The sequence below is a fragment of the Accipiter gentilis genome, chromosome 16, assembly GCF_929443795.1.
Source record: "Accipiter gentilis chromosome 16, bAccGen1.1, whole genome shotgun sequence".
NCBI classification, from domain to species: Eukaryota; Metazoa; Chordata; class Aves; order Accipitriformes; family Accipitridae; genus Astur; species Astur gentilis.
In genome coordinates this window covers 30,927,146-30,953,427 of record NC_064895.1, presented here as the reverse complement: position 1 = coordinate 30,953,427, position 26,282 = coordinate 30,927,146, and the positions used below count along the sequence as shown (strand labels likewise).

Genomic DNA, 26,282 nt, shown 5'->3' with positions numbered 1-26,282 from the left:
AGGAGTGGGTGCTTGGTTTGAGTTGTTGATCATCAGTCCAAGTGATCCTCTGCTCTCGGCAGCCTGGTGTTCTGGTCACCATTCACTCATGCCGTGCACACATGCACGCCTTCCTGTACCAAGATGACTGCTCTGCCTATCAGGACCCTCATCTTCCTCAAAGGCTTATCTTAAGGCTGTGGCATCACATTGTCATTGGTCTAGAACACACACTGGAATACATAATGCTTTTTGTGCTGCTCGTTGTGTGTTGGTAGTACTCTGAGAGAGAGTTTCCCATGACCAAAAGCTTGCTTTTTCCTCTGCTTGTTGTTTATCCCTGCGCTTACATGTGAAAATAGAGCTTTCTAGGTAGGATGGGCCTAAACAGTTGACCGAAGTGCCAAAACAGGTCTAAGCTCCCTTTTGGGAAGCTTACAGCATCGGCCAAAGCTGATGAGTAAGAGCTCATCGAGGTTTGCCAGTGGTCATCAGCAAATCCTGCTGGTCTGGAGATGTAGCCTGCTGGGAGGTGTGAGCGAGATCCCCAGCAGTCTGTTGCTGCATGACTTTTCCGTATCTGGGTTAGTTCTGCTTTGTGTCCCAAGATTTGCCTCAGGAATTCAGTTGTTCAAGAGTGCATTTTGCTTCTGGGAGGACCAGCTTCATTAAATGATTTCTGCTGTCTTTCAGGAGAAGAAGTTGCCCTGTATTGTGCCAAGTATCTTCCTGAGATAATCAAAGACCAGAAGGCCTATAAGGAAGGCAAATTGCAAAAGGTAAGAATCCAGCTCTGCCCGGAAACAAGCAAGCACCAATGCAGATGTACCCAATACTTATGTGCAGGGCCCTGTTCCTCCAAGGTCTGTCAGCCATGTCTTCCATTTTAATTTCCCTTCCTTGTTTCTAGAAGTGTACACCAGGTGTTGATTGTATTTTCAAAGATAAACCTTCTTCTATTTTCCAGCTTTCTTTTTCTTTTTTTTCTTTTTTTTTTTTTTTTTTTTTTTTTTTTTTTTTTTTTTAATTTTCAGGCTCATTCCAGTCAAAGGTGTGGGCTGGTTCTTTGTGTGGTTTTGGTGGGTTGTTTTTTGGGGGACAGGTATAGCTTTTATCAGATGTGGGAGGTTAGTTCATGTCTTGCTTCCACCAAGTGATCCCTCTCTTGTAGTTCTCCCTCCTAGTACTAATGCCTGATCTGATGTTGGGTATCCCACGGGTTGGTGCTGGGATCTGTAGCAGTGGGGGTGAGGGGAAGGCAGTCCCTCCAGAACTTCCATTTAAATCTAGACTGAGAATAGCCTACAAAGCAAATTTGAATCAGTTTGTGGCTCTTGCTTTAGGCTGAAACACCCAAGTATCGTGCTTTGCTGATCCCAAGCTGGCTGTGCTTGCTGACTGCAATAATCCTGTCTGCTGACTAGAGGAGCCTGCATGCTGAGCCATTCCGCACAGTGGCTTTGAATGCTATCCTGTCCCCCTGTGGGCTCCAGCAAGGCTTGCAACTCAGTGTCCCATAAGATCCTCCTAGAGAAGCTGTGGAAGTGTGGGCTGGATGAGCAGACAGTGAGGTGCATTGAAAACTGGCTGCGTGGCTAGGTCCAGAGGGTGGGGACCAGCAGCACAAAATCTAGCTGGAAGCCATTAATGACCAGTGTACCCCAGGGGTCAATACTGGGTCCAGTCCCGTTTAACGTCTTCATTAATGATCTGGAGGATGGGGCAGAGTGTACCCTCAGCAAATTTGTAGATGACACCGAGCTGGGAGGAGCAGCTGTACACCAGTGGGTTGTGCTGCTCTGTAGTGCAGAGGCATCTGGACAGGCTGGAGAAATGGGCTGCCAGGAACCTCATGAAGTTCAGCAAGGGGAAGTGCAAAGTCCTGCCCCTTGGCAGGAACAACCCCAGAGCACCAGTACATGCTGGGGGCTGCCCAGCTGGAAAACAGCTCAGCAGAAAAGGCTTCAGGGGTCCTGGTGGGCACCGAGTTGGCCATCAACCAGCAACATGCCCTGGCTGCAAAGGGAGAAAATGGCATCCTGGGCTGCATTAGGCAAAGCGTTGCCAGTTGAGAGAGGTGATGATCCTTCCTCTCTGCTCAGTGCTGGTGAGGCCACCCCAGGAGAGCTGGGTCCAGTGCTGGGCTCCCCAGTACAAGAGGGACATGGACAGACTGGGAGAGGGTCCAGCAAGGGGCCACCACAATGCTGAAGGACGGAAGCATCTCTGCTATGGGGAAAGGCTGAGGGGCCTGGGACTGCTCAGCCTGGAGCAGAGCAGGCTCAGGAGGATTGAATCCATGCCTACAAATACCTGCAGGGAGGGTGCCGAGAGGAAGGAGCCAGGCTCTTCTCAGTGGTGCCCAGTATCATGACCAGAGGCAACAGGCACAAACTGGACCCTGGGAGGTTCCCTCTGAACATCAGGAAACGCTTTTCAGTGTGAGGGTGACTGAGCACTGGCACAGGTTGCCCAGGGAGGTGACAGAATCTCCATCCTTGGAGCTATTCAAAAGTTGTCTGGACGTAGTCCTGGGGAACTGGCTCTGAGTGTCCCTCCTGGAGCAGGGTGTTGGATCAGGTAGACCCCAGAGGTCCCTGCCAGCCTCAGCCATTCTGTGATTCTGTATGGTGTGTGTTCTGGAAGAGACTTGATTACACAGCATGACATGCAGGCATCCTGTAAGGAAGATAAAACTGTGTACACTCTCATGTCTGTGTTCACACGTAGGCACTGGAAGATGCTTTCTTAGCCATAGATGCCAAGCTTACCACTGAGGAGGTGATTAAAGAGCTCTCTCAGATGGCTGGGCGACCCCAAGATGATGAAGATGAGAAGGAGAAAGTTGCTGATGAAGATGATGGTAAGTCAGATGCCACTGAATAGACAAGACTGCAGCTCCAGGACAGAGACTGAGAGCTGCTGGGCCAGGTCTCCTTTAGCAGGTTTTCTGTCCAAATTTGTCAGTTAAATTTCAGCTGGAGTTGAACTGCCACCCCTCAGCACTGTTTATTGCCTTGGGCTGGTGCTAGGGGAATTCTGGTTCATTTGGTAGCTTAATCCTATGAATAATAAACCAGTCTGTCACAGTTTTCCGTAGAGCTTCCTCTACGGGGTGCAGAGTTCTAGGATGTGTCAGAAACCTATGAGCTGGGAAGTGGGCTAAGTTGTGAAAGTGGAATAATATGATGTCCAGTGCTTAGCTTTCCCAAGCTGGTGTCAAGACACCAGCTGTAGGTAAGATTGAAGTAGATTCTGGTCTCTTCAGCAATTCTTTTTCTCACAAAGAAGCAAGTGTGCTTTTCCACCAGCAAGCAGTTGGGAGACCATGAAGCCAGCTAGAAGGTGAATCCCAGGGTAGAATCCTGTGCTGCTCTCAGATGAATGTCTTGTGACTAGCCTTGAAGCAGATGTGAAGCGATACTGTCACCTTCAACGCTGCATGTTGGTCTGAAAATGCTGAATTTGTTGGCCCTCATTCTCTAGCTGACAGGGACAAAGTGGGGGTTTTTTTGGTTGGTTGGGCTTGTTGTTTTTGGGGTTTTTTTGTCCTGTATTTTCAGGAGTATTTGGGATATGCGTATTTCTTTTCCTTTTGGGATTAACTAGCAAAGAAGATTATAACCAAGGGGATGTCAGTAGGGAAGCAGTGGTCATTGCCTCATAGTTTAGGGAAAGTCATCCTATTTTCTGTCTAGTGTCCCATGTGGGAGGTACTGCCTAAAGCTATTCTATCATCTGTTTATAAGTGTTTAGATTACAGCTGTCTGGGATCCCTGTGGTGCTTAAGGCCCATGGAGCAACTGCTATAACAAAAACTTCTTGTTCCTGGTTGCAGTATTAATGAACAAATCTGCACATGAAAGTGGTCTATCTGCTTCCCCCGCAGCTTCAGATGCGCCTGCACTCAAGAAATATGAGGCTCTTTACCCTCCAACCTTACATCCAATTTAAACGCTCTGTGCTGCCTACAAGTCAGCCAGATAGCATCAGAGGCCAGAGGCACTAGGGTAACTTGCAGACTGCATGCATCAGCTGTGGTTAGAAGCCATTGCCCTTCCATTTGCATATTGTTCATCTGCGGTGCCTGGAAGCTGTGGGACGGTGCAGGCCTGGCTGCATTTGTCTGTGCCTGCTCTAGTGAGCAGCCTGTTGAGCATTGCTGAAACCTGTCTGCAGTAGCAACCTCCAGCCAGGGCAGCTCACTGCTGAACCCAGCGTGTGCTGCACAGCTGCTGCTATGGTGATGTACCCTGCTTTCTGACCCTCTTTTGTCCTCACCCCCCTCCCCCTTTTCATTTTTAGTGGATAATGAGGAAGCTGCTCTTCTGCATGAAGAAGCCACAATGACCATTGAGGAGCTTCTCACACGTTATGGACAAAACTGCACCAAGAACCTCAAAAACAAGTCTTTAGCTCCAGCTGGGGAGAACGCTGCGGAGGGGACAGGCAAGCAGCATGATGGGGAGTCAAATATGAATGGAGAGGCTGACCCAGGGGAGCTTACCGACCACAAGGAGAGGAAGAATGGGAAGCCAGATGAAGAAATCACGGGTATTTCCTCCACCTCAGACAAAGCCAGCGCTGGAGGCAACAGCCCTGCTCTGCAGAAGCCTGAACTAGGCAAAGGTGACGAGGCCGTCACCTCTTCTACTGGGGAGGCCGGGCCCTCCTGCTCCTCTACGGGAAAGCCCCAGCGCACAACCAAATCCAAATTTTTTGAGGACAGTGAGGATGAGTCAGATGAGGTTGAGGAAGAGGAGGAAGACAGTGAGGTAGGAAACAGCACTGGGGCAGAGTGGCCTTCTGGCTGGGCAGAATGCATTGCTTACTGTGGTACTTGAGCTACGAGCTTCTGGTTCATCCTAGGTGTGTCCTAGGAGTAGGTTTTTCAGGCTGATACTATGAGACCATCTCATGGGAGTGTTGGGAATTGTTTAGATAACCCTGACAGAAACATAACCTCATCTGTGCAGCGGCCATAATAGATAGCCCTTGGTCTTGCTGCATGCACCATCCCTCCATTCACTGTGTTAGTTGAAACTAGCTGCTCTGATTGTAGACATCAGGTGTGGGGGAAACATACCAGGTCATCTCACTCTTCTGGGGCAAACTTATCATCTGTCCCCAGGATGGAGGGACCAGCTGTCTGGGGAGGGCACTGAGAGTGTCCTGTGTGACTCCTGGTTGTATCTCTCATTTCTTGTAGGAATGCAGTGAAGATGAGGATGGTTACAGTAGTGAAGAGGCAGAGAACGAAGATGATGAAGATGACACTGAAGAAGCAGAGGAGGATGAGGATGAAGAGGAGGAAATGTTGTTACCAGGCATGGAGGGGAAAGAGGAGGTGCACACTCTGTTCTTGTGTTCTGCAGCATAGTGTGGAGCCAAGGGCACTTGGCGGGGGGGGGGGGGGGACGGGGGACGGGGACGGACGGGACGGGACACACGGACAGGGGACTCAGCAAGGAGTTATTTCTGTTCAGATGGGGATAAAACATCCCTTTTGTTCTCCTGAGGCTGAACACAGCTGCTGACAGCCTGACTTTATGCAAAAGGCTGAGGCACAGGGCATGGATCTGGGCAGCAGGTTGAGATCGAAAGAGGCTGACCCCACTGCTGGGTTTGCTGGGCTTAGAAACTGCTGGGGGAATTGGTGTGGAAGGAGAGTACAGGACAGTAGCAGGACTGCTCTGCTGGCACTGCTGCTTCTGGGCAGAGGACTGCTTTTTGCCAGACCAAGTCTGTGGCTCCTCAGGCCATGGCAGTGCTGGTGGATGGGCCAGGGACCCAGGATGTCAGGAAAAGGGGACTACAGCTTCTAAGGTGCCAAGCTCTCTTTGGAGAGATGTCCTGGCTTGCAATGAGGCTTCTGCTTGAGCTGGGCTGGGGCTGGAATCAACACATTAGAGCTGAGGGTATAGCAGGACGTGTTGAACACTGGAGAATCCTGAACCACTGATGCTTTGTGAGGCTGGAATTGAGGTATTGCTTGACCCTGCCTCTCAATGAACATGCTCCTACTGTGTTTCACGCTTTCCTCAGGCTTTTCTCCATTGTTCTGTGGGTGCTTATGGGAAGAAGGGGTGAGACAGAGCACCTCAGGGTTTGGGACACTGCTGGGCTTGTGGTGGCTAGTGCTGGTTCCCTTACTGACCCGATACGGAGCAAGAGAATGGAGTCTCAGCATAATCATTTGTCTCTTGCAGCCTGGGTCTGACAGTGGAACAACTGCTGTCGTGGCGCTTATCCGGGGCAAGCAGCTGATTGTGGCTAATGCTGGAGACTCTCGGTGTGTGGTGTCAGAAGGTGGCAAAGCTGTCGACATGTCATATGACCACAAGCCAGAGGATGAGGTGGAGCTGGCCAGGATAAAGAACGCTGGTGGCAAGGTCACCATGGATGGGAGAGTGAATGGTGGTCTCAACCTCTCCAGAGCAATCGGTGAGCAAGACAGGGGTGAATGTTGGCATGCCTGGCCTCAGAATGCTGTGCCCAGGACATCCGTGCTTCCAGGTAGTGAATAACGCTGAGATTGTACTGGGAAATACACAGAGAAAGGAAGGAAATAGCAGCAGCAGTGCGAGTGGAGAGTACTTGTGCAGAAGGACCGAAACCATTGAAATTATTATCCTAGTGTAAAGAGATAAAAACACGTTTAGAACAGAAACCAGGAGTTTGTTTATCTCAGGAGACACTAGCATTTCCACCAACTATTTTGCGGCGGCCCTAGAAGTGCCTTCCTAGGATGTAAGTCCAGATGCCAGTCAAAGCTGATAATCAGTTTTCTCAAGTGAGGTTTGGCTACTGAGGGTTTGGGAAGACCTGAATCCAGCAGCGTGATGTGGGCATTGCACTGCAATATCTGGCCCTGGACAGCCTGAGCTTCTGAAAAATGAGCATCTAGTGTTATCACAGCAAAGCCAAGCTAGTGCTGGGGTGAGCTGCAAATCCTGCTCCAAGACATGGGATAGCCTCTCTCATGAGCATTGCTGCAGGATCTCAGCTGGTGTTGTCAGGTGCTGTGTGCTGTTGGGCTGGTGTTGCCCCAGGAATTGGGAAGGTGGCACTTGGTTTGGGGTGAAGAGATGTTGAACTGGCAAAAGGCACCTGTTTCCCATTGTATGGCAACAGTGTGTTGGGCTCGCCAAAGCTGATGCCTTGAACATGTGGCAGGTTTTTCTGTCTGATGTGCTCACAGCCTGATCGGCTCTGGTTGTGGGAGCACTGGCTCCAATTCTGCTGGGCTTGCCGTTTGGCAGGGCAGTGTTTCTCACTGTTCAAGGGTGCACTGCCAGGGCCCAACCACAGAAAAAGTGATCCTCCTCTCCACTACAGGTGATCACTTTTACAAGCGAAACAAGAATCTCCCTCCAGAAGAACAGATGATCTCTGCCTTGCCTGACATCAAAGTGCTGACAATAAACGATGACCACGATTTCATGGTCATTGCCTGTGATGGAATCTGGTGAGTAGTGAGGGAGCAATTGTGTCTCTTGGGCATCACCGCTCCAGTCTTCCTGTGGAGCTGGGCCTCGGGAATGCCCAAGGGCCCTGGGTGCTAATCAGACACTATGGTATGACTGCTCCCTCCACTTGCCCTTCTGACTGCTCCACTCTATGCAGGAATGTGATGAGCAGCCAGGAAGTGGTGGATTTCATCCAGTCCAAGATCACCCAGAAGGATGAGAATGGAGTCCTGAGGCCGCTCTCCTCCATTGTAGAAGAGGTAAGGTCCAGACCTTCACCATCCCTTCCACACACAGCGTTTTCTGCATCCCAGTTTGGTGCCTGACTCTCCCCTCCCTCTCCATCACACTGGTTTGTTCAGCACTTGCGGTATCTGGCAGCATACGGGCTGCAACACTGGCTGGAACAGGAGCAGAGACACCTCTGAATTGTCACTCAGTTCCTTTGGCACCCTTACCAGTGTTTCTGACCTCTAGACTGCTGCCAAGCCAAGGGAATTTCTGTCCACTTTCAGAAAACCAGGGCTGTTGAGGCTGTTTCTGTCCTTTGTCTGGTTGCAAACAGCATTTGAGCCCAGCCTGCGGTGTTCTGGCCCAGTAGCCCCTAAGCCGCTGTCAGTTGTAGAATGGGCCCGGTGTCTCAGGTTATTCACAGTGCCACGTCTCTGCTCTCTGCTAACCTGTCCTGTCCCATCCCTCCTCAGCTGCTGGATCAGTGTTTGGCTCCAGACACCTCAGGGGATGGCACTGGCTGCGATAACATGACCTGCATCATTATCAGTTTCAAACCCCGTAATACACACCCACCTACTGAAAGTGGGAAGCGGAAACTGGAGGACATGGCAGCACCGGCAGCACCAGCAGAAGAGAATGGCGGTGATAACAACAAGAAGCCCAAGCTGGAATAGCAGGCCTTGCACAGGGACTTTGCTGTGCGCTCACCAGACTCTTGTTTCTTAAACATGCTGAACTCAAGACTCCAAGGTCTTGTCCTTTTTTTAGCCTTAGCAGAGGCCTTGTTTGTCTGTGTCCTGGTTGGGGGGTGGGGGGCGGGTCTGGTTAGCAAGGGCATGTCGCACTGTTCATCTGTAACCATTCCAAAGAGGGAGCCGAGGGCAGAGCCGCGCGCGGGAGCAGCCACCAGCCACAGCGCAGGAGCCTGCCACAGCTGGCAGCCTGTGAGCGCAGAGCCCTGTGGTTAGAAGAAGGATGTCCCCCCATTGTCTCCGTGTGGTTGTTGCCATTTCTGTGCCTGTGAATTTCTGTTCGGAGGGAAGAACTTTTTCACTGTTGAGGTTTTTTTAATCTGCACCCAATTATTTAAGGCCCTTTCTGTTTTTATTTGTGAAACAATCTGGCGGTGGTGCTGCTGCCACACCTCGTTCTGTTGTACACTTTCAATCAATACTTTTTTCAAACTAAAAGCCCGGAAAATGTAGCTGTGCTTTTGGTCCTTGGTTATTTCCTGGAGGTGGTGGGGGGTGAGCAAGGTGGGATGGGGAGGAGAATGTCTGGTGTCTCAGGGCACTGTGGGGGATGTGTCTGCAGCTCATGAGAAGCAGCTGGCTTCTGCCATGTGGTTGCAGAGCACCAGCCCCTGCTGCAGTGCTTGGGCCTGCTGCCTCTCCATTACCTGGAGGTGGCTTAACTGAGGACAATCTGTTGCACATAGAGCAGGAAACAAGTCTCTGGAGACAGTTTATGCCTGCTGAAGGGACAAGGGTACCAGTCACCCTCCTGAGCTAACTTGCCCACAGCGTGCTGCACCCCATCTATAGCTGCGTGCTCTCTTCAAGGTGGGGCAAGAGGCAGCTCCTGTCTGGTGTGCTGGATGATGTAAAGCTTGTACAATGTGTGTCAATACTGCAGCTGCTCCTGCAGGAGTGAAGTTCCTGGGCTATAAACCACTGATGGAAAGCTCGGTTGCTACTCCCTGCTGCTGTGCGCCTTCACCTTCCACCTGGCATGGTGGGGAGCACAGGGGAGTGCTGATGAGGTTTGCAGGCCAGGTCACCTGGCATAACTTCATCCAGCTGCTCTGGGGTTCCTGTTTCATGGCAGAGTGCCCCAGCAATGCCTTGTGCTGCAAGTCTTCCCTCTTCGAAGATGTAGTCCACCTTCCTGGTCCTGGCCAGTTGTCTCGGATTGTGCAGTTCAGTCAGCCCATGCCTTGCCAGCCTGGATGGGTGCATCTCGTGTCATCTTTGAGCCTCTTCCCTGGTGGCCCTGAGCTTAAGCCCCTCTGTCTAGTGGCTCTCCAGTGATGATGTGTCCAGACCTGAACTCTTTTGGACCCTGGATGATGCAGGCTGGGCTCCTGTGGCCCAGCTCAGGGTTGGGAGTTCAGAGCCACAAACACCCACAGGCACTGCAGTCAGACTTGCTGCTCAGGCTGACTGTCTCTGTGCACATAAACTTTCTAGATGAGCTGATGTGTTCCCCTAGAATGCTGCTCCCTGAGTAGGAGAAGATTTTCCTTCCCAAGGAGGTTTTTTCCTTTGCAAAAGTGAGTTTCTTCTCAGGGCATCTTTCATTTGCTGCCAGATGGGTTTGTCTCAGGATCACTCTGGCTAAGGGGCAGGTCAGTACTTGATGTTTCCTCCCTGCTATGAATGTGCTGGCCAAGTTGCCCCCAAATTTTGAATAAACAGACTGAATTGTCACAGGAATGAGCAGAATTATTTTCTCTAGTCCTAAAAGCATTTGTTATTTGTGAAGTCCCTCTAGTTTCCATGTGTCCTTTTTAGAACGGGGATAGTAGTGATTCTGTAGAGCTTTGTGCAGAAGGGTTAAATCCCAGTCCTGGATGGAGCGCCTGGAGCTGCAGTGCTCTGAGAGGCAGTTTCACTAGGTGGGGTTAAAAACACTTTGTCTGAATTGTCACGTGCCTGCTGTCTTTTTCCTGCTGCGAGGCATCAGTTTCAAGAGGGTTTGGTTTTAAACTTTCTTCTTGGTCATTAAAGAAAGTTTTTGATACAGGAGTTAGAACCAGTGTCTGTGGAGTCTGCTAAAATAGCTCTCATTAGTGGTGACCTCACATTAGTAATTTGTACCGAGGTGTAACTGGGTTTAGACCATTTACCGTGTACTCTATTGATGTTTTATCATGCTAGTTTTTAATCGGAATGCTTTGTGGGTATGTCATGTGCCATATCAAAGGCCCTTATACCTACAGGTATTTTCATTAACCTACTGAAGCTGTTGAAAGAATAGAATCAGGAGTTTTGCTAAGCCTGCCCAGCAGGTTATGTGAGGACAGCTCATCTCCACAAATGCAAAGGAGCCAAGGAGCTGGGGATCCTGGCGACCTCTTTGGGAGCCAGCTCAGACCTAGGGCTGCCTGGGATCCACGGGGGTCAGTGGGTGACACCCCTGGCAGCAACAGGGGCTCTGGCCCACAGGGCTTGTGACTCGCTGTGGGATCCGGGTGCAGATGGGACTGCTAGGGGCTGTTTGCGGGGAGGGGGGGACTCGGGGTGGGGGGGAGGAATGAGCATGGGAAAAGGACATAAAAAGGGCCAGTTTTGTGTTAAAAAAAAGGGGGGGGGGGATCACCACAAAGTGATCTTCTTTTCTAGGTGTTTTCCTGGGTGTGTGGGCTCTTTCTGCTGCATGCGGGGGGGTGTGGCTCTGAGCGTCAGCAAAGGGAGAGACCAGCGCACTGGGGAGGGACATGTACCTCAATATGTACTCGCCAGCAAGTATCAAGCTGGACTTGATGGTGAGCAGGCAAAGAGGGTTGGGAGCCAGGTTTTGGTGTAGCCTGGGACAGATCATGGAGAGACCAGAGGTCTGAGAGTTGGTTACTGAAGGCACTAGGAAGCCCAGGCTGTTAGGTGATGTGATAAGCTCAGCTGCAGACACAAAGGAGGCACAAAGAAACGAGGGCAGGAGGAGTAATTTGATTAATAACCTGACCCAGCTACTCTCAGGCCCATCAGAAGGGAAGCACCAGCCCCTCAAAGGCCAATGTCCAAAAAGCCAGAAGGACAAAGAGGTACAAGAGCAGGTGCGGGGACCCAAATCACAGACACCCATCCAGGCCCCGCCGAGGGCTGTCCCAGGAGAGCCATCAGCCCCATGGTCCAGGCGTGAAACCCATCACATGCCTCATTGGGAGCTCTCTGGATCACCTTGCAAGCACAGAAGGGTGACTGCCTAGGGGTGCAGGACATGTTATGGGATGCAAGGAAAGAGCATGTGAGGATAGTGCAGGATTTATTATGGGATGTTCAGGGGAGGAACCAAAGGTGGGAAAAGGGAGGGATTTAGGAGATTTGGGGAGGAACAAATGTGGGAAATAAATGGGTAAGGGAATAAAAGGGTTTATTTGCATGTAAGCAGAGACTAGGCAGTACCTGAGTCTTGGCCATGCCCTGTGCCTGATCATCACAGTCTGTCCTGTCACCATATCAAACCCCCACCTTCAACTATTTACTTTCCTCTATGTGCGTGCAGAGGAGGTGGGGGAGTGTCTGTGGTGCCAGCAATGCATGCACATATGAGCACTAGCAAACAGCAGCTATACCAGCTGTGCAGTAGGCGATGTGGCTTGGGAGCAAAGGAGTGAGTGGGTGCGTCTCTAAGGGCAGCTGTGGGACCAGGGGGCATGGAGGTTGCTATGGGACCACAGGAGTCCTGGTTGGCTCTGGCTTTCAGCTATGGGACCAGGAAAGGGACCTGATGATTTCTGGGTGAGAGACAGCTGCCATGGCAGCTGCACCCATCATGTGCTGGGCTCAGTGCCTCACACCAGTGTGGAGCATCATTTGACCATGCATGGCTGGGGAAGGGTGATGGTGTAGGCAGCACCTACCCCTCACAATCAGTACAAGTCCCCACAACTGTGCAAGGTGCTGCTAGACTCTGCTAAATGTTCAGAAGCAGCTTTTTCTCCCAAGGATGCTGCCGTGGAGTCAGACTGGTCATAGGCAGGATCCCGCTTGCCTGAGGCTGCTCACCCCATCTGGCTCAGGGTCCCCACCCACAGCTTGTGGCATTACTACATGGTGCCTCCATGCTGGCCTGGCTGCAGGATGGATTCCTGGTGGGAATCAGCATCCAAAACTTCAAGCTGCTTGGCCCCAGAAGCTTGGGCACAGAGGCAGCTGCCCCCACCCCAACGCTGCAGCCTGTCCAGGGCATGCATCAGCGGCAGCCTCATTGCCCACAGGCAGGGTGGGAGGCGACAATCCCCTCCGTGCATGGAGGCACCAGGTTGGCCACCACTGCCTTGTCCTTGTCCACGCATAGAAACGGGTGCCCTGCAGCCTATGCCAGCATCCCACAGGGCACGGAGGGAAGCCGACGCAGGACATGGCATACCACAGCTGTCTATGGTGGTGGCTAACCTGACCCCCAGGAGTGCAGGGCTGTGTGGGGCCTGATAATCCCAGTGCTACTGGGGAGGGGAGCAGCTGTGGGAGGCTGTGGGAGCCTCGCTGCTGGTGCCTCCTCCAGCTGGGAGACGCTACCAGATGTTCAGCAGAGTTTTCTCTCCTGCTTTGGACTGGGTGCCCATCACAAGAAGGATCCAGGCAGGTCCCTGTCCTGCAGCACCCCACATGCTAAAGCATCACCCATAGCTTGCCCAGGGCACAGCCCTTCTCTCCAACAGCCTAGGACCCCTTCACGCACTGCTGGAGCAGCCAGGGGCGGGCAGGCAGAGACGCAGATATACAGACACAGATCATCATAGTGAGACCTGTGTGGTCCCCAGCTCTTCCTGGCACAGTTCGCAGCCTCCCACCCTCAGGGGCTGCTCTGGGCCCCAGCTGCAGCTGTTCTGCACCACACTTGAGGTCTATCTGCTGGAAGCCACTTGCTTCCCCCAGGAAAGTAGATGGGACCCATGGGTGCCACACACTGTGCACCAGGGGCTGGCCCAGCTGGGGCAAGGCTCAGCCCCTACCCAAGCTGCTTGGTTTGCTGGTGCTGGCTGAGGCTCTGCAGCAATATCCCACCCTCCCAGCCATGTGCTGTGCTGGTCCTGCACCTGCAGCACTCAGCTTTCTGGTGTGTTTGCACAAGGGAATATCCCCACTCTTGCCCTGCTCCTTGGCCCTACTTGTACCCCACCTGCTTGGCCTCCTGCAGTACCCGTCGTGGGGGGGAAACAGCACCAATCAGAGCCTGCTGTGATGGGGGCTGTGCCGCAGGAGACAGACCGACCCTCAGAGAGTAGTTTTATTTCCCAGCGGTGCCAATGCCAAAGACTGCCTTCGGGAAAGGGGTGGATGGGGCTGGGCGCAGGCTGCAGGCAGCACTAAGCACAGTCAGGGCCCGCCCAGCCTGGGGGGGGGGGGCCAGGACCCAGTTCATGGGGCTGGTGGTGCCCCACAGAGGGTGAACAGCTCTGCCACAGGAGAGCATGGGATCTTTGTGTCAGTGGCAGGTGGGAGCCCAGGTGGGGGCTCTGTGGATCAAGGGTCTCAGTGCTGTTCAGTCCCCCTCACTCTGCAGGGACACCCATGGTGCTGCACCTGTCACTGGTGCCTCCCAGGGAGTCCCCAGAGAGACTCTGCCCTGACAGCGCGCTGCACAGGCTCTGCTCCCGGGCAGGATGCGGCACTGCTTCAATCGACACTTCCACCTCGATGTTGATGCCTTCCCTGCAGACAAACGCAGGGCCTGAGGACAGCAGCCCAAAGGGGGACATCACCACATCCCTTCCCGGTACAACGGGAGTGGGGAAGGCTGTTAGGAAGGGGATGCACCAGAGCGCTCTGCCTCCCCTGAAGAGCAGTCCCAGCTCACCTGTAGGACATGTCCTGACCCTCGCTCACCATGCTCCCCGCGAGGGCCACCATGCTGGCTGATTGGCTGTCATGGTCCTTCCACACTGCCCCACGGCGCGGGCTATGGCTGCTGCTGGGGAAGGTGGTTGTGTCCAGGACTCCGTCTTCACCCGGCCTGGGGCTGGGCAGCACTGACCACAGCTCATTCACTGGTGGAGAGAGAGATGGTGCCGAGCACCCTGTTTGCCAGGACCACTCCCCGTCAGAGCAGGGAGCAGAATGGGCTACCAGGCACATGGCAGGGTGTGCAAACAAGCTGGTCCCAGGATGCCAGCCTGCAGCCTCTCCGCAGGGACAGAGGTGTGCGTGGCACCACCCAGGGCAGAACCAACACGGGTCCACAGGGAGCCCCTGGCTCTGGAGATGTCACAGCCACAGAGACGTGAGGCAGGAACAGGGCCCGTGCAGCCCAACAAAGGGCACAGGCCAGCAGATAGACAGCAGCGCAGGACTCACGCTTGGTCAGGTTCTCCAGCTCCACCACGCCGAGATCCCCAGGCGGACTGCGGCCACCCCCACACCCCCAGCGGCTCCGACACAGCGACAGCACCACCACCCCGTAGACGTAGGTGAGCATCAGGGGCACGCCAACTCCTGCGGGCAGACAGGCAGCTATTGCCTGACCCGCACCGGCAGCTCCCTGGGCGAAGCCCCAGTGCCCCAGGTCTCAGACATTCCCCCCCAGAAACTCCGCTGGAGTGGCCCCCAGGCCCGAGCTCCACTCTCTCCAGCACGTGGGCAGTGTCCTCAGCCCTGGCCCAGCACACTTACCCACGGTGACAGCTGTTATGATGGGGGACACAAAGAGAGAGAGGAGGACACTGCTGGTGACAGAGAGGCACTGCTGGCACCCCGACAGGCTGCTCCTCCGGCTCTGGCCCAGCACCTCGAGGAGAAGCAAGACAGGTGAAGGGCTCTGCAGAGATCTCAGCACACAGCCTGCAGGGATGGGGCCTCTTCCCAGCCCTGGCAGAGCTCTAGCTGCAGCCACAGCTGCCCAGACACCCCCTCCATCTCCTCAGGTACAGGCAGCCATGACAGTGCTGCCACCACAGCTCAGGTGTCCCTGGAAAACACCCCGGGACCCCCAGACCCCTTCCTCCTTTGCCCACCCCAACCCCCCACCTCTCCAGGCTGAGACCTTCCTCACTGGCGGAGAGCGCTGGGGTGGGCAGCGGAGAGGGTCCCCGCAAGGAAAGGCTGTGGGGAGTCAGGGGTGGCACAGGGACACGCTGTGGGCAGCAGGGAGCACTGCATGTCTGTCCAGGCCTGACGCCATGGGCTGCCAGGCTCAGCAGGGAGTGGGACCATGGGGACTCCGGGGCCCCCTGCCAGTACCTTCCTACCCATGTAGATGGGGATCCCAATGGTAATGACAGGGACAGCGATGCCCGCGACGAGGGAGATCACCATAGGCGCCCCCAGCACCATGCCCAGCTGCCACAGGATCTTCCGGGTCCGTGACCAAGGCCTCTTCCCCCAGAAGGTGCAGCCAGAGGGGCTGCGAGGACAGAGCAGGGCTGGGCCAATGGTTCCTGCACAGGGGCAGGCAGACACCAGCACAGCCCGTCCTCACACTGGGGGGAGACCCATGGGCCCACCAGGGAAGCAGAAAGCCAGATTGCCCCATCCCAATCCTGAGCTCCAGCTGCCACCTGGGATCCCACCTGTGGGGTGCCGACAGCCAGCCCCAAGCCCTCAGCCCTGCCAGACCCAGCAGCACAGACCACTCTGCTCCCACCCCAATCAGCCCCACGGCCCAGCCAGCCCCAAACCTGGCTGCGCATGGCCATGGCTCTCAGCAGGGCCTTGCTGCCCCCCATCCTGGCCCCACAGCTCCTGGCTCCAGCCCCAGCCCAGCATCACAGCACCCCCACCTCAGCCCAGGGGCAGCTCCTGCAATCACCCCTCAGCTCCTGGCAGCCCCTACGCTCCAGCCCCCCCAGCACACCCCGTGTCCCCACAGCCCTGCACTGACCTGAGGAAGTGCACATCGGAGATTTCCTGCAGGCAGAGCCAGCAGAAGAGGCAGCCACAGACTGTGCAGTTCATGCGGTTGCAGCTCCCATCATTGATCTTCATGATGAAGGCACTGCAGCGGGGACAGACCTTGATGTCCTCGGCCTCAGCTGATGGAGGGAAGGAGATGAGATGGGATGGGTGGGAGCAAGACAGGACAGTGCAGGTCCACACCCTGTCCCAGGATTGCAGCCCGTCCCATGGGTGTCAGGGTTAGCCAGGCACAGCAAGGTCCCTCTCCACACCCCCCAGCTCGACCAGCACAGGGGGACATGCCTCCACACCGAGGCAGCCAGTGGGGACCACGGGGTCCTGACTCCAGCATCCCCACAGGCAGGAAAGTACAAAAAGGCATCTGACTTTGCCGCTCAGCTGTGCCAAAACCCTGCACTGCTTGCTTCCACCCTGGGCCAGGGTCTTACCGTGGGCCAAGTCCTCCACGTGGACTAGCTGTGCTGCAGGGCTGGCCAGGCTGGGGGCGGGTGGCACTGGTACACAAGGGCCGTCGGGGTGCCAGGGCTGCCGGCAGTGGTAGCAGAACTCGGTGCCACAGCCTTCACGCCCGCAGGTGAGGCGGGGACACTCGGCACAGCCATAGGCGATGACAGCATAGCTGTGGAGAGAAGGCGGTCAGTGTTGGGGGGGGGACCAGCAGTGCCCACAGCCCACCCTGCATCCCTGCACAACATGCAGCCATTCTCCTCCCGGGCACAGCCAGGCCATGCAGTGGCAGGTCCCAGCTCCAGGCTGAGCAGAGCTGCAGCCCCTCCTCAGGAGAGTCAGGAGACACTCTCACCAGCTCAGACTGCCGCACAGCCTTCCCCATCCAGCACCCACAGTTCCCCTGGGGCCTCACGGACTGGCCCAGCATGGCCGAGAGCACCAGCCCTGGCAGAGACACACAGCTGCCCAGGCTCTGCAGCCGGTACAGGGATCAGGAGATCTCTCTGAGCAGGTACAACCCCACACAAGACCAAGCCCCAAGGGGACTGAACCTGGAAAAGGCTCACAGGACACAGGCACAGTCTTCTGCACACCAGCTCCCTGGTGGGGAAGCCTATCGCCTCCACTGGTGCAGGAAGAGGGGACCCACACCACCCCCCTGCTCCCGGCTCTGCGCGAAGGGCTGGATGGTCACCTGCAGTCGGGTGCTGGGCACCAGCGGGTGCCGGGGTCGGCCACCAGCAGCCGTCGCAGGAGGAACTCCTCGTACTTGTCACGGAGGGCGGGCTCGGCCAGGAGGCGGTGGACGTCAGCAGGCTGGAGCACAGCAGGGCAGTGCGGGCAGGCCACCTGCACGCGGCTCTCACTGACAGCAATGCGGAGGTACTGCTCCAGGCAGGCCCGGCACGAGCGGTGGTCACAGGAGGCCAGGGTGGGAAAGGCCTCAGGAGGCTGGGGCAGCAGGCACAGGGGACACTCCACCAGCTCCCCACCCTCTCCCAGGGGCAGCGTGATGCTCATCTCCTCAGGTTCCTCCAGCTCTGGCTCCAGTTCTGGTGATGTCTCCCTTCCAACAGCCTGCGGCTTCCGCCCAAAGAAGCCCAGGAGGCGGAGGGGCCCGGGCACCCGTGTGGGCCGCTCCATGGTGGCCCGTTGGGGCGGCAGCCAGCTGCTGGCGGGCTAGGGAGGGCAGAAGGGAGGTGCCAGCCCCAGCACAGCCCCCATGGCCAGGCTCCTACCTGGGCCTCAGAGCTGGCATCCTCTCCACAGGCAACAGCTGAACCATCTCCATCTGCAGTCGGCGCTGCTCAGCCTGTGAAGGAATTGCACGTGAGAGCGAGCTCAGGGCCCCAGGCATGGGAACAGACCCTCGGCACCCATGAGACCCCACTACCATGCTGCCAACGGGCCTGCCACCCTGCCAGCTATTTGGAGGGAGCCCAGAGGAAAACTCGGAGCAAATCAAAACTGCCATCACTCACTACTCCTCCTCAGGGTTAGCTCACAGGACAGCAGGGAACGTCTCACTGCCACAGAGAAAGTGCTTCCTCCGCAAAAGTTGTATCCTGAACTGTCCCAGGAAGAGAGAGCTCCCCCATGCACCCTGCAATGCAGGGCAGCAGGACCTGAAGCCCCATGGGGAACGGTCACTTCTGAAGAGTGCTTCCCCACGTCGCAAGTGCTGCACTAAAACCTGCATCGCCCAAGCTGCTGCTGACTTTGTAGAAGAGACAACCAACCAAGCCAAGGGACCCAAGAGCCAGTTAATTAAGTGACCAGGAGCCAGGTGATTACAGGAGAGAGGAGGCAAATCTGTCAGTGTTCCCTTAGAGCTCATGAGTCTGAGGCCACACCATAAGCCCTCCCGACAGCAGGGCCAGTCCCTCCACTGTTCTCCTTGCTCTTTCCTTATCTATACCCCAAAAAGTTGCACCCTATGCTTTACACCTCCACAGCATCGCTGCATGCCTCCACCTCTAACACCCTCTGCTGGTTTTCTGGTTTGAGCACAGCTAGAAGAGCAGAAGCACTGGCACAGGAAGAGGCAGGTATTAGTGACAGCTCAGGTGAGACCAAGGAGTCCAATTACATCTGCTCTGCTGGGAACAAATAAGGTGCTGCACTGTGCCACCCTGGGTGATAAAGCACCTTCCAGTGAGGTGGCAACTGAAGAGCTCGTAGAAACCGGGCTGAGATTGGATTTAAATGGTTGTTAGAGCGCGGGAGGTACTGCAGGAGGAGAGCAGGAAGGAACGTGCTCAAACATGGGGGAGGGCAGTGGGACCACTGCCTTGCATGACTGATGCCATCACTGCGAACTCCACCTGGCAGAACAGCGGGAGCCAGCGCCTGAGCAGCAACAAAGGCTGCGCTAACACCATGGACATCAGCTGTCCGACCAGCGGGGCCAGCCGGCAAGGAGACACCCAGGGCCTGCACAGCTCCTGCAGGGACTCCGACACCTTGACTAAATGGCCAGGGCTGCGCAACACAAGTGAAGCAGCACCAGCAGGGATCTAAGCGGCCCCATCCTCTGGCCCCGAGGTACCTGTCAGCGGGGAATCATTGCTGACGACACAGCATGGCCATCGCTCCCCTGGGACTGCCACAAAGTCCAACACATTCAACTCCCTCAAGGACCTGCAAATAAACAAAAACTATTTGTGAAGAGGCTCAGCAGCAGCAGCTCACACAGCCAGAGTCACTTGGACACATCACAGAGGTCTACTAATAGAGCCACAGAGAAGGCACAATGAGTCCTGTAGATGGGGACCACATCCAGGCCATAGACCTAGGCATCAGAGAGGACGAGTACAAGGTACAGCTGAGCCAGAGGAGGGCTGCTGCCCCCATCACACACACAGCTGCACATCAGCCATCCCTGGAGATGGTCCAAACCACGGTGTGGCCAAACAAGTCCCCGAGCAGTGTAACCAGGGGCCCTTCTCCCCAAGAAGAAGGACACAAAGACCTAGATGTCCCCAGTCTGCACAACGCTGGGACACCGGAGACAGAAGCTGTGGGAAACCAACCCAAGCAGAGGGAAACGTGACAGCATGAGATGGCTGAGCTCCCCTGGGAGCAGAGGTGTGACTGGGCTGCACGAGAAGCTATCGCAGCATCCCCAGGGCCCAGCAGGCTCCTTGCCTGGCAGGGTCAGAGCACATCTGAGTGTCTGGGGTCCGAGCCACGCAAACTGGGGGAGATTTTCTGGAAAGGGGAGTTATGAACCACAGGGATGTGCCAAGTGAAATCAGGAGTTCCATCGCATGGGGGCCCATTGCCCACATGCACTCCTGGGAGAACCAGGCAATAGGGCTCAGCTCTGCAGTCCTTGAGAGAGCTGTGACCGTGGGAATAGGCCTGACAGAGACAATGGCTGCAGAGGAGCCACGGCATGGCCACAGTACCCCAACACCGGGGCCGCTCCTGAGCTTGTTCTGCAGCTGCCTCTCCTCCCGTGCCTGGCTGTGGGGAGCTGGGCTCCCCTTCCTCTGCAGCCAGTTCCCACGGGAGTCACCATGATCACGGAATAATGCAGGTGGAAAGGGACCTCAAGAGGTCTCCCGTCCACCTTCCCACCCAAATCAGGGTCAGCACTGTGGTTGAGGGCTTTATGCCAGCTGGGCCTTGAAAACCTCTAAGGACGAAGACCATGCAACCTCTCTGGGCAACCTGATCCACAACTGGACTTGTTCCACTTCCCAGGACAGTACAAGGCAGCAGGACTCCGGTGGCCGTCTCCAAAGGATGGTTTCAGTCGCCCCTGGAGATCAGACCATGGGCAGGACTGCAAATCCACCCCCTGCACTCCCAAATGCCCCAGATGCCTCACCCAGGCTGAGCAGATCTCAGCGCTGGAAGCACCAAGATGCTGAAAGACCACAGCACTGCCACTCACTGCTACCCACGCATCCTGCTGTGTGCCTGTTCCACAGCCTGTCTGCCCACCCTGCCCTCTCGTCCCAGGGCAACGCGGGCTCCGGACCCACCCAGCCCTGCTCTGCTGGGAGCCTCCGGAGCTCTGCAAGCCCGTCAGTGCCGCAGGCAGCAAAGTCGTTTCAACCCTCCACCTCCAGCGGCTGGTCCCCAGCTCCTTCCCACAGCTGCCTTACCCAGACACCTTGCTCTTCCAGCCCTTCCCTCCGCACAAGGGGCTGCTGTCCCCGCGGCTCTGCGGGGCACGTTCCCGCTCCGACGCTGCGACCCCCCCACCTCCCCGACCCCAGCAGCCGCCTGCCCGGGCCCCCCGCCCCGCCGGCCCTCCCCACAGAACGCTCTCCCCGGACAGGGGCACCTGCCCCTTTCCCCGCCAGCAAAGGCCCTGCTCCCGCTCCTCTCCGGTCGGGAGAGGCCGACAGCGTGCCGAGCACTGGGACGGCCGGAGCCACCAGCGGGGCTGCGGGCACCGGCGCCGGTCCCGGCACAGGACTCGCCAAGCTTTCCCCCTGGGCTCAGGAGCCCTCCGGCAGCCCACGGCAGGGCCATGCCCGGCGGGGCAGCGGGGGAAAGTGGCTCCGAGCCGCCCGCCGTGGGGTACAAAGACCCGTCGACACCCCCCCACCCTCACCCCGGTGGCCACCGCTCCCGGACCCCGCAGCCGCCCGTCCCGTCCCGTCCCGTCCCGCCCCGCCCGCGGGGACCCGGCCCTGCCCAGCCCCCGCTTGCCTCTCCTGCGGCGCGGCCTAGGCCCCCCCACCGCCGCCGCATCGCCGGAGATGCCGGCGCGGTGCCGGGAGGGAAGCAGGAGGCGGCGGACCCTGGGCACGCTTCCGGGTGCCCGGGGCGCTTCCGGGGCGCCGCGCCCGCTTCCGGCGCTGGCCCCGCCCCGCGGTGGCCGGAAGCGGAAGTGCCCGGTCGAGGCGGGGCGGCGGCGGCCGCCCCGGGCTGGCGGGGGCGGCTGGCGGGCCGCGGGCGGGCGGGCGGCGGGGCCGGGCCGGGGCCGGGGCCGGCCACGATGCCCCGGCGGAAGCAGAGCCACCCGCAGCCGGTGAAGGGTGAGTGCGCGGCGGGGCCGGGGGGCGGCGGCGGCGGTGGCGGCCCGGCGGTGACCCGCGGCGCTCGGTGTGTTGCAGCGGACGCCGAGGACGGCCCCGAGGAGACGGCGGGAGCGGCGCTGGTGCTGCCCGGCGACCTGCTGCTGGGCCGCGGCCTGGCCTTCGAGAAGGGACCGCCAGGTGCGTGCCGCCGTCCGGGCCCGGCAGCAGGGCCCCGCCAGGACGGCCGGTCCTGGGCGCCCCCCCCCCCCCCCCCCGCCCCGCCCCGCCTTCGGGAGCGCCACCGGGTGGGGACGCGGCCCGGCCCTGCCGGTACCGGCCCCTGCGCTTAGCCCCATCCGGCAGCCGCCCTACCCGGGAGCGGTCCCGCCCGGCGACTGCTTCGTCCCCGGGCGCCTTCCCCCTGCCGGATCACTTCCCGCGGGGTGAGGCCCCGGCCCCCGCTGGTCTCTGTCCGCCCGGCGCCGATTCCCGGTACTGACTGCCCCCCACCCCGAGCGCTCCCCCTTCCATTAAGGCCCCCCCGGCCTCCGTGGCGGCTTTGGGGCCGCGGGGACACTGGTGCTGGCAGGCCGCCCCATCGCAGGGCTCATCCCCGGAGCTGTCTGCACCGCTCTGCCCAGGAGTCCCCGGTTCCCCGAAGCTGCTGGGGCACAGCTTTGCTGCCCACCCGGGAGCTGGGGCCTTGTCCTTGCAGGGTCCTGCCCAACCACCACCCCTCAGTATCGCGTGGGGTGCGGGGAGCTGGGCCGGGGCTGTCTCTCCACCAGCCTCTGCTCCCTGCCACTTGCCTGCCCTGCGGGCACCCCAGCCCCTCTGTGCGGCCAGCCGGTGCCTGCCCAGCTGGTGGCACACCAGGCTCCAGGTCAGCCCGCGGTGCGAGGCAGCCAGAGAGAAGCAAACACCAGTCCAGCTCCATTAAGGTGCCTCACAAGGACCGGTGGGAGTATCGCTCGCTGCCCTCGACAGCGAGTGGTGAATAACGTGGGAACACACTCAGTAGCGAGAGAAGGGGGGCACAGCCCACCCAAGCCCTGTGGCTCTGTCCCCTTGCTGTCCAAAAGGTCTGTGCTCCGGTCCGCATCCTCAGCAGCCACGCTGGGCCATGCTGGCAGCTCCCACTCTCGTGCCGAGGCGTGGTCCCAGCTGCTTGGCAGATGGGGTTCTGCTTCGAAGGCTGCACTTTCCCACAGCCCGTGCGCAGAGCCCAGCACCAGGACAAAGCCCACCCAGCGGCTGTGAGAGCTGAAAGCTGCTCTCTGCAGCAGACCTTCTGCTGTCAGAAATACCTTCCTTCCCACTCTCAGGTGCCAGCCCCAGCTGGGAAGTGGGACCAGGCACCTCCGGGCCCACTGAGGAGGTCAGGACAGCCATCGCTGGCCTTGTCCTCACCCCATGGGCCATGCTGTCCCACCTGGGCAGCACTGACACAGCCACACTCAGGGCACAGTGCTCCAGGGATGCTGTGGCACTGCTGGACTCCAGGGCTGAGCTGAGGAGGCAAGACCCTCAGTGTGGGGGCTCGAGGTGTGGTCAAGGGTTCCCCTGGCAATAGCCAGACCCTCGCAGGATGCCCCTTTCTGACGTCTGCACTTCAGGCAGTGCTTGCAAGAGGGGACCGGAGGCTGGAGGGGCCGCCCTGTGCTACAGCCTGGGAACAGCCTCACCCTTGCACCTGCCTGGGGCTCTGGGAGCTGGATGCAACCAGGTGGGCAGCAGCGAAGGGAAGGGCCCAGGCTGCTTCTCAGGGCGGTGGGCCTTTGTCGGGTCTCAGGCTCCAAGGTCAGGCACAGCACAGGGACAGCTGGGCATGGCTTGAGGCTGGTAGTGGCAAAGCTTTGGCTGCATGTCACTGCCCTTCCAGCCCCCAGCACCAGCCTGGGGGCACACCTGGGGCACCGGGCCAGCAGGCTCCACTCCTGTCATCCCTTCCTGGGGCTGCAGGAGGATGGGTCTGTGCCCAGCTGGGAAGCAAATGTGCCCTCTGAGAGCCTGGCACAGGCTTCCCCCTACCGCCGTGGGCCAGCGGTGCTGTGTGGGGCTGGGGAAGGTCTGTTTTCCTGCATGATGGAGTGGGGCTGGTGTTGGAGCCCCGTGGTGTCGGCCATGGGAGTAGGACCAGCTGCCGTCCCCAGGGCTGGGGCAGTGGCAGAATGAGGGGGCAAGCTTTTACAGGCACCCAGTCCTCCTGCCTGGGTCAGGCTGAGCTCAACACCTTCCGCCTTCCCACCACTGCTGCTTCCTACCAGCTGGGCCCTGCAGTGCCCGCATCGATGCCTGACCCACCCCTGTGCCACCTTACTACCCACATGTCCTGGCGCCTGCCAGCGGCAGGGTGGAGGTGACAGGGTTTCCTGGGGCACCCAGGACAGACCCTGCAGCAGGGTGTCAGGGCAGGTTGTGGCCGTGGGGCTCCTCGCCCTGCTGTGCACAGGGTGGTGGGCTCCTGCAGGCTGTCGGCTGCTGCTAGGGCAGGCGCATCTGCCTGGCCCCTCCTGGCTGCAGTCCCCTCCTTGAGACAGGCCCTGCTGGGACTGGTGGCACAAGCAGAGGGGCTGTGCCTGGGCCAGCTGGGCTGACACCATCCCATCCCCACGGTCTTCTCAGCAGACACCCTGGTGGGGAAGATTGCCATCCCAGCATACGCGCTGAGCGACGACGACTGCTCCTCTGGCTACCAGCAGCTGAGTGTGGAGAGTGACCCTGAGGAGGGTGGGGAGCCCAGCCCTGCAGCGCTGCCCTGCCGCCAGTGCGGGCTGCAGCTGGCTGCCAACCTGGGGCAGAGCTGCCTGCAGTGTGCTGGTGCCGAGGGGGGCCGCAGCCAGCGCATCGTGTACTCCTGCCAGCTTTGCCCCTTCGCCTCCCACTACTCCAGCCACCTCAAGCGCCACATGAAGACACACAACGGGGAGAAGCCGTTCGCGTGCCCGCAGTGTGCCTACGCTTCTGCTCAGCTGGTGAACCTGACCCGACACCTGCGCACACACACAGGGGAGAAGCCGTACCGCTGCACGTGCTGCAGCTTCGCCTGCAGCAGCCTGGGCAACCTCAAACGCCATGAACGGGTCCACAGCCAGGACAAGCCCTTCCAGTGCGCTGCCTGTGACTATCGCTGCAACCAGAGCCGCAACCTGAAACGGCACATGCTCAGCCACCGCCTGCCCGAAGGCGAGGGGCCGCACCGGCGGGACAAAGACCCAGGTAAAGAGGGGGGGGATGGGGGACACACTCCCCACTGCACAGCCCTGGGGCTGGGGAATGGGCAAGGCGCACATTCTGCCATTGACCTGCACCAGCCCTGGTGCCGTGTGCCACCAGCCTCAGCTGGGGCACCATCGCCCTGAGCCTGGGGCTCCTTGCAGAGCTGAGCCCTGCCAGCGCTGTGCTGTCCCACTCACGGCCCTGTTTGTGTTTGTCTCGCAGAGCCGCTGCTGCCAGAGCTGAGCCTCCATGTGGGCAGTGGCAGCGGCCCCTTCCTGCCCGGCTGCGCTCGGCTGCGGGGTGAGGAGGCGGCCGCGCTGCCGGAGCTGCTCTTCCCCTTCACGTGCCGCATGTGTGGGCTGGTGCTGGACGACGGGTTCGCACAGGATGAGGGCCTGGCCGAGCAGGTCTGTGGGCGCTGCAGCCTGGCAGTGCTGGGCACTGAGCCAGGCGCCAGTCCCCGCAAGGGCACTGGGGACAAAGGCTTTGCCTGCAGCCTCTGCCCCTTCGTCACCCACTACCCCAACCACTTGGCGCGGCACATGAAGACGCACAGTGGGGAGAAGCCGTTCGCCTGCCCACTCTGCCCCTATGCCTCCGCCCATCTCGACAACCTGAAGCGGCACCAGCGAGTGCACACGGGCGAGAAGCCCTACAAGTGCCAGCTCTGCGACTACGCCTGTGGCAATCTGGCCAACCTCAAGCGTCACGGGCGCATCCACTCGGGCGACAAGCCCTTCCAGTGCAGCCTCTGCAGCTACAGCTGCAACCAGAGCATGAACCTGAAGCGGCACATGCTGCGGCACACAGGCGAGAAGCCCTTCCAGTGCCGGGACTGCCCCTACACCACTGGTCACTGGGACAACTACAAGCGCCACCAGAAGATCCATGGCCACACGGCTGAGAACTGGGTGAACCCACGCAATGCCAAAGCCCTCCTGGCCCCTCCAGCCGTGGGCACGGCCCTGCCCTGAGACAGCACTTAGCCCGGCTGCCCTGCGTCGGGCCCGAGGTGCCTCAGCCCTGGGGCACCCCAGCCGCAGCCCCTGCCCTCCCTGGGGGAGGGACGGGAAGCAGACTCCAGGGGGGCTCAGGGTTGCCTTACGTAGGGCCCACGGGTGTGCCGGGGTCTCCAGCAGCCCTATCCTGCCCGGGCAGGGCGAAGCCACAACTGGTGGCTCAGGTGCCTGCCCCAGCGGCAGTGGTGCCATGCCCCCAGGCACCTCTGTGGGCAGGACCTGCCTGTCAGAGCCTTCCTCTGCCAGAGTTTGGGGAACAGGGGGGGAGGGGGGGGAACAGAACTGGTTCTCTGGCTGTTGCCATGCCAGTCAGTGTAATTTATATTGTGTATAAAAGCATTAAACAGTCAGTTTTGT

General features: G+C 58.5%; 3 protein-coding genes across 9 annotated transcripts in view; 2 read left to right on the top strand and 1 right to left on the bottom strand.

Moving 5' to 3' along the window:
- The window catches only part of PPM1G (protein phosphatase, Mg2+/Mn2+ dependent 1G), a 28,626-nt gene extending 19,740 nt beyond the window's left edge, over nucleotides 1-8,886 (top strand). The window contains exons 4-11 of the mRNA XM_049819449.1: nucleotides 673-758; nucleotides 2,710-2,842; nucleotides 4,285-4,754; nucleotides 5,189-5,326; nucleotides 6,189-6,423; nucleotides 7,318-7,447; nucleotides 7,606-7,708; nucleotides 8,153-8,886. Coding sequence (XP_049675406.1) covers nucleotides 673-758; nucleotides 2,710-2,842; nucleotides 4,285-4,754; nucleotides 5,189-5,326; nucleotides 6,189-6,423; nucleotides 7,318-7,447; nucleotides 7,606-7,708; nucleotides 8,153-8,356 — 1,499 coding nt within the window. The 3' untranslated portion in view covers nucleotides 8,357-8,886. The remainder of the gene's footprint in view (nucleotides 1-672; nucleotides 759-2,709; nucleotides 2,843-4,284; nucleotides 4,755-5,188; nucleotides 5,327-6,188; nucleotides 6,424-7,317; nucleotides 7,448-7,605; nucleotides 7,709-8,152) is intronic.
- A 2,870-nt stretch (nucleotides 8,887-11,756) lies between these two features.
- Nucleotides 11,757-20,472, bottom strand: LOC126046331 (E3 ubiquitin-protein ligase RNF19B-like). Of its 4 annotated transcripts, none has more exons than XM_049818585.1 (10): nucleotides 20,347-20,472; nucleotides 19,257-19,348; nucleotides 17,403-18,020; nucleotides 16,687-16,877; nucleotides 16,224-16,374; nucleotides 15,584-15,746; nucleotides 15,017-15,131; nucleotides 14,702-14,839; nucleotides 14,205-14,394; nucleotides 11,757-14,078 (listed from the first exon to the last, which is right to left on the bottom strand). In XM_049818585.1, the coding sequence occupies exons 3-10, from the start codon at nucleotides 17,849-17,851 to the stop codon at nucleotides 14,024-14,026; spliced, it is 1,452 nt and encodes a 483-aa protein (XP_049674542.1). In that variant the 5' UTR covers nucleotides 17,852-18,020; nucleotides 19,257-19,348; nucleotides 20,347-20,472; the 3' UTR covers nucleotides 11,757-14,023. The 4 variants fall into 4 exon arrangements, with proteins under 4 accessions (XP_049674542.1, XP_049674539.1, XP_049674540.1 ...); XM_049818582.1 differs by having other exon boundaries at nucleotides 11,757-14,059; XM_049818583.1 differs by having other exon boundaries at nucleotides 11,757-14,059; nucleotides 20,371-20,472.
- A 1,146-nt stretch (nucleotides 20,473-21,618) lies between these two features.
- Nucleotides 21,619-26,217, top strand: ZNF513 (zinc finger protein 513). 4 transcript variants are annotated; one of them, XM_049818579.1, is made up of 4 exons: nucleotides 21,619-21,705; nucleotides 21,784-21,885; nucleotides 24,316-24,906; nucleotides 25,129-26,217. In XM_049818579.1, the coding sequence occupies exons 1-4, from the start codon at nucleotides 21,666-21,668 to the stop codon at nucleotides 25,878-25,880; spliced, it is 1,485 nt and encodes a 494-aa protein (XP_049674536.1). In that variant the 5' UTR covers nucleotides 21,619-21,665; the 3' UTR covers nucleotides 25,881-26,217. The 4 variants fall into 4 exon arrangements, with proteins under 4 accessions (XP_049674536.1, XP_049674535.1, XP_049674538.1 ...); XM_049818578.1 differs by having other exon boundaries at nucleotides 24,313-24,906; XM_049818581.1 differs by lacking the exon at nucleotides 21,784-21,885 and having other exon boundaries at nucleotides 21,624-21,705; nucleotides 24,313-24,906.
- Nucleotides 26,218-26,282: the final 65 nt, after the last annotated feature.